This window comes from Serpula lacrymans, assembly GCF_000218685.1.
Source record: "Serpula lacrymans var. lacrymans S7.9 unplaced genomic scaffold SERLAscaffold_9, whole genome shotgun sequence".
Taxonomy (NCBI): Eukaryota; Fungi; Basidiomycota; class Agaricomycetes; order Boletales; family Serpulaceae; genus Serpula; species Serpula lacrymans.
This window is the reverse complement of record NW_006763298.1, coordinates 664,810-675,920: the sequence shown is the minus strand read 5'-3', so window position 1 is coordinate 675,920 and position 11,111 is coordinate 664,810. Positions and strand designations below refer to the sequence as shown.

Genomic DNA, 11,111 nt, shown 5'->3' with positions numbered 1-11,111 from the left:
ATGAACTCCTCGAGTGGGCAGACGGACGCAGCAAGGGCATATTTTGAATTAGGCGGGAGGACCTTGCTAACAGAAGCGTGCACGCAGATAGAGCAAGACGGTTGTACAAGTACTCCTCCACCCGGTTTGTCCCACCGGTCCCTGTTGTACCCAGATTGGACCAGTGTTACCCCAGAGCGCACTTACCACATTGTCACCCAACAACCTTCGCCCACCCAGTTAGCGGAAAAGTGCAGTCCCACCATCCCAACCAGCCTGATCTCGCAAGAGTCGAGCCCCTCCAGTCCCCATTCCACTGGGTTGAACCCAAAACCACATCCACCCCAGTTGCCTTCACCTCAACCAGTACCAAACACCCAAACATGTTGTCTGACAAACCGACAAGGAGCCCGACATGGCCGGCAAGAAGTGATACTCCAGATCCCTACCAGCAGAACTCCATCAAAATGACAATCTTGTACATCAAAAAGTCCAAAAGACAGTCCACCTGGCGCAACGCACAGGCCTGAGGTGGGCTCTCCCTCTAATCCAATCAACATAGATGATGCCGACATGATCAACCAGTTGTACGCAGGAACATATGACTTGGGAGATGATGATCCCCCTACTCCCCAATCCAACACCTCGTCCAACACCAGACAAAAATAACACCAAGGTGTTCACAACAACGCTCCTTACTGCCAAAACTGCGGTTGGAGTGATCATTGCACATATTACTGCAAAGCCTACTACTGCCCCGACTGCGACCATTGTACACCAGGACATAGTTTCAACTGGTGTCCTATTCGTAGGGAAAACAAACATAGGATTCTAATGGAGGGGTTACATGGAGATGTCAGCTACGATGATAGTTACAACATGGATGGCGAAGGTACCAAATTTTGGTGAAACTCGGAGCAAGTAAGGGGGTAATGTTACAATTTCTATTCTCTTTTACGGACTACTCATTTTCCTTTACTCATTGGTTATACCATCAGACCGATGACTCATTTCCTTCACATATATTTCTGTTCTCTTTGCAGTCGCATTACTTTGTATAGTACTCAGTCCTCAATGGACAGACAGACCCTGGATAGGACCTAACTCCTATCACCAATTCTATCTCCTATAAATATGCTTGTAAAGAACTCTATTCAGAACTACATTCTCAAACTTGTCTTCAGATAAGTGTCTTTGAAACCTCAACGAACCCTCAGACTTTGTTAAGCACTTCATGCGTAACAGAGAGATGGTTCAGTGATGTGTTTATTCCTGAAGCCAGCCCTTGCTGTGTCAACAACAAACCTATTGTACTGACCCTTGACGGCCATAGCTTGCATGAACAACCCACCACCCAAAAAATTGCCTACAACCACAATATCATTATTTTTTGTTTCCCCTCAAAAACTACGCATAAATTGCAGCCTCTTGATGTTGTTGTCTTCTTGCCAGTTCAAAGGAAGTGGGCTACTCACACCAGCCAACTTGCTCTTGATGGGATTCTTATTGACAGGTATAATGTTGTACATGAGTACATGAAAGTTCACACTGTTGTCACGCCAGAACTCATCTGCACGGCCTTCAAACAGACGGGGATTTACCCTTTCAACCCAAATATATTTACTGATGACAACTTTGCCCTGAGCCATGCAACCTCAACCTATGCACACTTCCCTGAGTCCTATCCCAATATCACCATGTCAAGCAACGAGTCCTATCATCCCTCCGACAGCAGCAATGAGATGGACGAGTCAGTGGGTAGAATTAGTGAGGATGAGGATGAGATTGATGATGAGGACAAGGACAAGGATGGAGATGAAGAAAACAAGGATGAGGATGGAGATGAGGATGAAGAAGACAATGGAGAAGATGAAAAAGAGGATGGTATCCTCTTCCCCTCTCCCTCCCTCAGCTCCTCCACTCAATCTGACCTCCCTCTTGAGCTGATAAAATGGCCCCGCCTGTCAGAATCACCTGCACACTCTGTAGAGCCATCTTCTTGCCCATCTCCAGGTTGCTCCCCCTCCCCACTTCCCTCCCCACTTCCCTCCTTGCTTTCACGCATTGCTTGCCCATCTCCAGGTTGCTCCCCCTCCCCACTTCCCTCCTCACTTTCACACATTGCTGGCCTCGATCTCCCAGGAGATTTTGGTCAAGTCTATCAACCTGGTCCAGTGATGGCTCCATCTCCATCTCCCTCTCAACTTGGGCAGGACATCCTCCCCTTTCCAACGCCTTCTGAGGTTGTTCATCCATGCACTCTCTCTTTGTCCGGCAGAGGACATCAGCGCCAATATTATATGAGCTCCTCCTCCTCTCTGCGGTCATTGAACATAGTGTTTACAGATTGGCAAATGGTTAGCGTTGAATAAGATCAAAGAAAAACTCACCAAAAACTTCTCACCAAGCTTGTTTCAACCCAAACACAGCTCAATCTTATTGAGCAAGACCAAGCACAGCTTCTGGCTACATGCCAGAAGCTAGAGGAGGATTTAGGCTGGGTGCAGGCAAAAAGAGACACCGCAAATGCCCATTGCACTATCATCTCCCATGTGGTTGAGGAAACATGCAAGCAGCTGGGAGTGGTGATTCAGAAGAAGCAGTGAGGGACAGAAAAAATCAAGGCTCAGTTTGTTACTCACCTGCCTTTAAAGGCACATTTTAATCAGGAAGAGGCCAAGCGCAGCAAGAAGGCAAAGGAGAGGGCAGCAAGTGATGCACAGAAGGTCGTGGATGAGGCCGTCCATACTGCACACATTCACAAGGATACTGTGTCGAAGAATTTTGAGAAGCCCCTGTTATCTTACAAACGCAAGGACGATCTCATCACAGATGCTGGGGCCCTGCAACTGTCAACCACTGGGACGGTCAAGGAACTCGGTCAAGGAACTCCTCACTAGGATTAAGATATACCTGGATGAGCACAGGGAGCTGGCAGGCCAGCCTCACTTTGCTGGATTATTTGGCCATTGTGCCTCAAATATGTCTTCCTCTGCAAGTGGGTCCAGCTCTTCTTCTGCCATCTCTTTGCCTTCACCCCACTCTCCCACTTTCCCCTCAGCACAATCTGTGGTGTACTTGCATGCATACTCCCCCCAGCCCCCCCAAATTACTCAGCAATACCCCTCCTCATACATGTCCTCCCATGCACCCCCCTGAGTTCTGACATTTTTCCAGGTCCAAACAACAAGCCCGGTACCATTTATTACAGTCCAAATGATCCTCAAGGCCGTATGTGGTTATAAATTTGTATATAGTTCTCCATCAATACATGTGCTTTTCTCAAATTTTGTGTGATAAAAAGTTGATATATTCTATTACAATTTTCTACTTCAATTCCTACTACTACTGAGCTGGGGACTTAATCAAATTTTCTGCTCTTGATAGTGCCAAGCAGGGTTTTAACACGGCTCCTGTGACATCCGAATAGCCCCCCCCCCATCCAAACTAACAGTTAATAACAGTATGGTATGGATTGTATATTCTAACAAAAAAAAAGAAGGCTATGCACAGTATAGCTGTGCAAAAAGAATGAGAAAGAACAGGAAGGAAGGAATATATGCTGACAAATCTGGTGTAGGTAGTACAGGATAAGATTGTTAAAATAAGGGAAAGAAAGGGATAGAATAATGAATGCTGTGTAGGTAATATCACAGGTTTGTACAGCCATAAAATAAAGTCCAATAGCAGAAAGAGAACAAAAAAATTATGATATCATGGGAAGATGCAGTAAAAAAAAGGCAAGGCAAAAATAATATCAGTATCAACAAAGTTCCCTTGTTATCAGTCAGGCATTCTAAAGAAATATGTGTCTATAAAAGTGATTCAAAAATCAAAAATGATTACATTGCAAATGAATGTTCTGCTGAAAAAAAGGAACTGAAGCCACTGGTCCACCACCTAGTCCAAATTGGACACTTTTATGGCCTTACCAATGGTCTGGTTATATTGGACCACCTAGTCAAATGAGGGAGGAAGAGGAGTAGTTCCAATCTGGAACAGATGTGTCCCAGGCAGCGTGTGGTAAGTGTAGCTGTACTGAAGACAATGGACAAAGGATAAATGTACCCAAATGAATGGGATGGCAATATACATGGGCAACGCAAGAGGATGGACCTTTTCCAACTCAAAACTACCCACCCGCATTCCAACCAGGAGGGACAAGCAGCCAATAATTGAATAGTATGTAATGGAAGATTGATACCATGAAGATGGACCAGCTGCCCAATTTGGACTGGCCACTGGGGCTTTGCTGATATTAGCAGTGGCACGTGGTGGTTGACAGATTAGCAACAGAAGCGGATGGAAAGTGGTGACATCAGGTGTGGAGAAGGTGCAAGGATGATGAGTAGGAGGAGGGTGGAGGTGATAAGGAAGTGGACTAGAATAGGTATCCAAAAATGGCCATCTGGTGAGAAGATAAAGGAAAGGAGAGGGCCCATGGTGGGGCTAGGTAAAGGAAGGGGAGTAAGGGAAATGATAAAAGTGTGGGTGCAATGCAATGTGTAGCCAGTGACGACGCAAAATATTTCTGAAATGCTGAAACACGGAAAGTACCAAATAGAAAGCAAAGGTGAGCACAACTTGATTACCTAATACAGGTGGGTGCTGATCAGCAACAAGTTTGAAAAAGGCAATATTAATTACTATTCCACTTGGCACTGTGCCTGTGTGGCGCAAAGGTGAGTCTTTTGAATATTCACTTCATTATTGACACCTGTCCATGCTACCAATCAACTTTGGTGCATGACAGCAGACAACTATCTAGTGAGGAGGAATTGTATGTGAGGGGAGTGTACCATAAGGTCTGACTACGGAATCCATAAGGAATATGAAAATATGCGGAGGAAAGCATATGGTGGACTAGAAGTCCAGAGCAGTAGAATTGGAGGGGATATGCAGAGTACCATGTGGAAGCAAGGTACAGGGCTATGCCAAATGGCAGAGCATGACGGGCATAATTCTGAGAATACCAAGAATTTGGGAGTTCAGACTTGGGGTCTCCTGACTGTTTGGAGGTCCAGAAACCATAGCCTGTGGTATGGATATGACAAAAGCAGAGAACAAAAGAGAGTGGCTGAGAATTGTGAACTGTAAAATATACAATCTATTTCCAATGAAAATTAATCCTATATTCAATGAGAATAGTAATAAATATGCTGGCTCCACATGGTCTACATAAATTAGCCTGACAAATAGTAAGTAGGGCAGTAAAATAGATTTCCTTTAGGATAGAGGTTATATTAGCATTTACAAGAGCAGATATGTTTTGGGGCAGCAGTGCACTATCTTACCATAAAGGACAGCAAGTGTCCCTATTTGGGATACCTTTCTTTGATATGGTGATGGGGAGGCTCACAATGAGGCCCGGAAGTGTTACGATACACAATTTTCAGACCTTTAATTTTCATTCTCCTCTTTAACTTTATACTGTAATTTTCACACATTGTGCCATGCAGCACTTTCCATTTTGTTCAAACTCCACCTTCTCGCGCTACACTGCCTTTATTCTCATTTTAGCCACAAGTCTCTCACACAGTGGAGCTGGTTACACGGGCTGCGCCCTCTGACATCATCAGCCACTGCTTTATCAACTGTATAGTACAACATGTACAAACAACCTGTAGTAGTATATATACCTCAATAGATCCAGGAGACTCTTTAGCGAGTCCTCCTGTTGTATACCCACAACTAACTCGGTCCTACCTAAGGGGTAACCACTCCCTCATCACTACCTTTATAGTTTGTTCTAGTTGTGCGCCAGAGTAACTAACTCTTGGTTGTTACAGAAAGAGCCTCCCACAAGGCTCAAAGACACACAAAGAGGGCACAATTTTGGTGTATTATAGCACTGATCATTGTAATATGGAGATATTCTCCACATATATTTATGTAAATCATTGAAACAATTTGAGGATTGAAAAATATATTGGGATTTAGGGGACCCTCTTCAGAGAGGTGATCTTTCAGATGGGTTATTGCTAACATAAAAACCCCATCTGTAAGACTTGAGAGTGTCTTGAAAGTGCCGCTAGGGATGATTATTCCCAGGGGCTCATAACCTATAGAACTGTACAACAGACTTAGTGTTAAAGAACAATGACTGAGTCCTGAGACTCAGTCAAAAGTGACAAGAAGCTGTTGACAAATTATGACATTTGTTTATAGTATGAGAAAACATGCATTGGCCAGGGCTTGAACCTGGGACTCCAGCTTTCATGGTCTGGTGCTTTACCAACTAAGCTACCAAGGCATACTTGGAAAGCATACTGATTGGTTGCATGCCCAGAAGGTCCAGAATCACTGTACACGGGTGCGGATCCCATTGTGTTGTGATAGCTGTGAGTGGCAGGTAGAGGAACCTAGTAGTAGTAAATTTTGCCTTTATAAGCCACTAATTCACAGCCAAAATCTCGACGAGACTCTACAAGAGAGCTATCAATATACAACCAGATCAAAGGCCTCTAAGAGCCTCTAATTTCACACTTTCGTAAATAGTTGTCAGTAGAGCTACTTAGAGTCTGCTAGAGACGCTTAAAAATGACTGGATTGCTGGTAATAGTAAAAACGAGAGTGTACATCAAAAAAACTAGCTAGCGACGAGAGCTAAGACATGCAAAAAGACAGGGAAGAGATAACACGGTGGATTAATGATTAGTTGATAGGTCTTGCAGGATATTGGTAGTGTAAAGAGGAAGGAGGGAGAGACACAGTATCGCACTGTGCAGTGGAAAAGCCATGTTGCATTTGTACTCTAGTCTTTGCTGGTCTCACCTTCCGGTGCAGATGGGGGTGGCGACCTGTTTCTTCATCAGTTTCATCATCTTCCTCGCCTATGGTCATACGATAGTGCCCGGAACCTATTGTTGCAGATGGCACAGTGCTGGGAATGGCTGGTTTGGGGGTGGGTGTGGTGTGCTCGCTCGGCTGCTGTGTGGATTAGGGATAGTTAACAAGGTGTATGTATGACTTTACGCACCGAAAAGTAGCCAAAATCAAAATCATCATTGATCTCATCCGGAGCAGTTTGGAAGAGACCACCCGAAGCTGCTCATGCTGTTGGCCGTCTGGTGTATCTGGGGAGATAGGGGTGGTCCTTCGGGACAGAGTGCCAGCTGTGCGAGCCTTGCGACGTTTACAAGGCGGAGCACGAGCTTTCAGTGCGATGCCAGCTTCTTCTCATAGCTCTCGCAGTGAAGGTGGGATGGCAGTTCCCTCGTATTTGCGGAACTTCTCGTGCCAGTGAAAAGTGCCCCAAGAAACCTTTGTGAGAACGCCCTTGCAGTGTCTTTGGCAGTCACAAAGATACTCTTTTGCCATATTGAAGGTAGTATCACAACACAATGGGATCCGCACCCGTGTACAGTGATTCTGGACCTTCTGGGCATGCAACCAATCAGTATGCTTTCCAAGTACGCCTTGGTAGCTTAGTTGGTAAAGCACCAGACCATGAAAGCTGGAGTCCCAGGTTCAAGCCCTGGCCAATGCATGTTTTCTCACACTATAAACAAATGTCATAATTTGTCAGGTAGATGTTGCCTTGATCGATAGAGAAAGCTCGAAGGGAGGGAAGGGTATCACAGGAAGGGATATCACAGAGAGGAAGCAAAGCTAGTAAAGCATACAGAGCTATGTGCTTTGTGTGCTTTGCTAGCTTTGCTGCCAGAATACCAATGGACGAAGCTGGAAAACGAAACGAAACAAGTCGAAAACGGATCAAGCATGTGTCATTATGTTTGGTCACAACCAATTGTATTTGGTAGCGCATTCATGCACTATCCGCGTTTACTTCACACTCACAGCCTCTACATACTACTCACAGCCTCTTGTCACTTTTGACTGGGACTGAGACCTGAGGTTTGATAACAAAATGCGACGAAAGATAAAGGATAGGTCATGTGACCAAGAAGTAAAAATGACGACAGTGAAAAAAGAGAATAGTGACATCATATTGTTGAACGCACTTCAACATAAATTTAGCTGACTATTTGTAGATTCATTATCGATTTCTATCTCTCAGGCTCCCACCCATGAGATATTGTAAGAAAGGATGGATTTATCCTAGGGAGCGTCACGGAGATGATATGTCGAGTTTAATGTGGTTTATACAAATCTAATTGGATGTCGTTATGTTACTTCTTAGAGTCGCAGCTGCCCCGCTCTGAGCTTGTCGTTACATCATCCTTCATAGATGCGTAGGCCTTCAGAGCAAGCCTAGAAGTAGTAGTCGCATCACTGGCGAATCAATCAATGTGACCATGAGCAATCGACTTACTGTTGAAGAGCTATCGCCTAACACGAACGGATTAATCACAATTTCTGTACTCTTTGTCCTAGGGTAGATAATCAACCTAAGCTGTGAATAGAACATGCTTTGTAATAATGGTAGTGACCTAGGATTATATATGAGGCATCACGGCGCGGCATAAATACACAAATGTAACCTTATACTCACTTCCTTGCTCTTCAACAAAATTCACAATCATGGCTGATGGGCGGCTCGGAAGAAATTCATAAATTACCACGATTTCGTATTTTGTTTCGCCTCATGTCATAACACGTTTCCCCCAGATTTAACGATTGGGTTTCTGTGCCGCGGATACAAAGCCTCCGAGGCAAGCTGAACAAGTCGACTAGCGGAGGAAAACGAGACTGGATGCAATGGCTGTCGGATCTCGAGGAAGTATTCTGATCACGAGTGCTGAGTTCCTAGTAAGGTGCTCAAGTTGGCGACGGTGTCCCACATATGACGGGATACGAAACATATCGGATTATAGCAAGCCAAGAGTGCACGGATGGGGTCAACGATATACCCCGCGGACAGCGGTGAAATCTGCCCCTCTCTGTCGGTTATATCCAAGCCAAATTGAGGGCGATGATTCAGCAATAAAGGTGGAAAGCTTGATTACCTCGTCCGCCCTCGGAGAATGTAAATGTCCAATACAGCAGAAGGCGTCCAGCTGTGCCAACTAGCGGTGTTCAAGTGGCGACGGCAATTACTCAAGAGCACATTGAGGGCAAAACTTAAGGCAATACTGGAACTCCAATCACTGCATCATTAAAGAGGAGCTTGAGCGGATGCGCCCGAAAGCAGATTACACACCTCCTGAGCCAATTAAAACGATTAAATTTCCGCCATTGGTTAACATTGGTTCCTGTAATTATTTCAGTTCACAAAAATGTCAACAAAAGTGATGGGAGACTCGGAGCTTACTCTCAGGTCAGCACCAACGTACAGCGTACAGGGATATCAACAGCCGAAAAGGAGTAAGTAGCTAAATAGATGCCGAGGAATGCTCACCTTTACGTGTAACGGAAGATTTGGCTACACATGACAATAAGATTTTCGAATCCACAGTGTGAATCTTTCGTTAACACAAAAGTATGGCGAGCGTACACAGAATTCTGATCCCGAAATGCAGAAAAAATCCTTAAGAGTGAATCATCGAAAAGGACTGGGAAATCGATTTGGCAATTTCGTCCACCTGCAAAGTATTGACAATGAGTATTACATGCTGCACAAGGTATACATCGCCAAGGAGTCACGTAACTTGAGGCCATACCCAGTCACCAATAGCAGGGTCGTATCCAGTCAGCTGAACATCCTATAAAAATATCCCAGGCGGCAAACATCCCAGAACCGACGTTATTACCACTACCAAACCTATTCGTGCCGCACGACGTAAATTCCGAAAGAGGTGATAGGCACTAAATTTGCATCCTGTTGTAAGGTTTTATTCCCCCGAGACAAACCAGAGCAAACCCAGGAGTCATACTCAAGGCTGTTCAACTGATGGAGCTCCGCTTTCAATAGTAAATTCGAGTCAGTCCCTTCGGGGCAATGAGCGAAAGTATATATCTAAGACCTTCCATCGGGACAATGTCATGACTCACGGATATCTGCTGCCCATGCCATATCAAGATGGCGGCACACTTGGTTGCAGGACAAACACTGGGATTATAAAACCTTAGGATATATATCATATATCCTGATTCAAATCATCAATCGTCGAGATGGGACCATTACACTGTATAGAATGGAGTAGTCATTAAAAATCTGGTCGAGAAACATTTTGATGGACTCTACGGCTGGATGTACAAGCACTTTGATCATGTGGAGACAAGCTTCTAGTCGTGCGATTATTCTTTGCTTTGCCGCCGTGATAATTTCAGTTGTTGGCGGGTATATGTCTCTCCACTGAGAAGTTGTTCTAATACCGCTCGCATGGCAGAGCTCCCGCGGATGACACTCTATTTAAACTACATAGAAGTCTGTTCAAATAGTTATATCTTACTGCATATCCAATTGCGACTTACAGCAGATTTCTGATTCTCTCGTGAATTCATGGAAATTTTACGATAGTTCGCGAATTCGGGGGTGAAAGTTCCTGTAATCCATCCCAAACACTTTGCAGTCAGTGTCGACTATTCGTAACGGAAAATAAAGGGCTATAATCGTGATGGTCATATGAAGTGGTGACTGGGAGAGGAGTGTGCTTTGCTATGATCACGTTCCTGCAGCGGGCAGCCTGGGATTTTGGTTGCCGTCTTGTTGAATAATTACCGTCAAGCGCCGAGTACGACATGGATGGCAAGGAGTTTCTAAGGTTCTTTTGGACTTCGATGCGGTTCTCCTCAGAATTCCCAGTACAGACACTTTGGTACTGCAAAACCACACGCGGAGCTTGATAGAACGCTATCAACCAGGGTTGCCACTTACAGTGATGCGATACTACGACAGGACGATGACCGGTGACCGGTGTCGATGGCCACTGATAAGCATCATGTCTCGGATATCATTATGGGCGCAATTAGTGCTTTATGTAGCGATGAAGCAGGGTGAAGCCTGTGCAGTGGTGAGCTGAAATTGTTTTTCCCCCTTCTCCATCACGTTCATGAAAGTTTCTCTCTCCCACATGCCTTCTTTTGGTGCTAATAGTAGCTACGTCCTACGCATTTACCCATAAGATACCACCCCATTTCCATCATAGGGGTACTCCGTCGACCGTTATGGTTGGAGAGCTACTGATAATCACCTTCTAGCATGTGCAATTTTAGACGCAACTTCGTTTTCCCGTCCAGACACCGATTTCGGAAGTGAGTTCATGATAGTTTTTGTTCGCTACTTATCA

The 11,111-nt window shown here is 44.8% G+C and overlaps 2 protein-coding genes across 2 annotated transcripts; one reads left to right on the top strand and one right to left on the bottom strand.

Annotated features, from left to right (window-relative positions):
- Window positions 1–648, top strand: SERLADRAFT_439651 (uncharacterized protein; the record flags this gene model as incomplete). Its single annotated transcript, XM_007320054.1, has 3 exons — window positions 1–345; window positions 386–408; window positions 471–648. 3 exons carry the CDS (start codon window positions 1–3, stop codon window positions 646–648), a joined length of 546 nt encoding a protein of 181 aa, XP_007320116.1.
- Window positions 649–8,287: 7,639 nt separating this feature from the next.
- Window positions 8,288–9,667, bottom strand: SERLADRAFT_471384 (uncharacterized protein; the record flags this gene model as incomplete). The annotated part of the gene is made up of 6 exons (XM_007320053.1): window positions 8,288–8,372; window positions 8,435–8,822; window positions 8,889–9,014; window positions 9,083–9,134; window positions 9,194–9,464; window positions 9,531–9,667. The coding sequence occupies 2 exons, from the start codon at window positions 9,538–9,540 to the stop codon at window positions 9,283–9,285; spliced, it is 192 nt and encodes a 63-aa protein (XP_007320115.1).
- Between the last annotated feature and the right edge of the window lie 1,444 nt (window positions 9,668–11,111).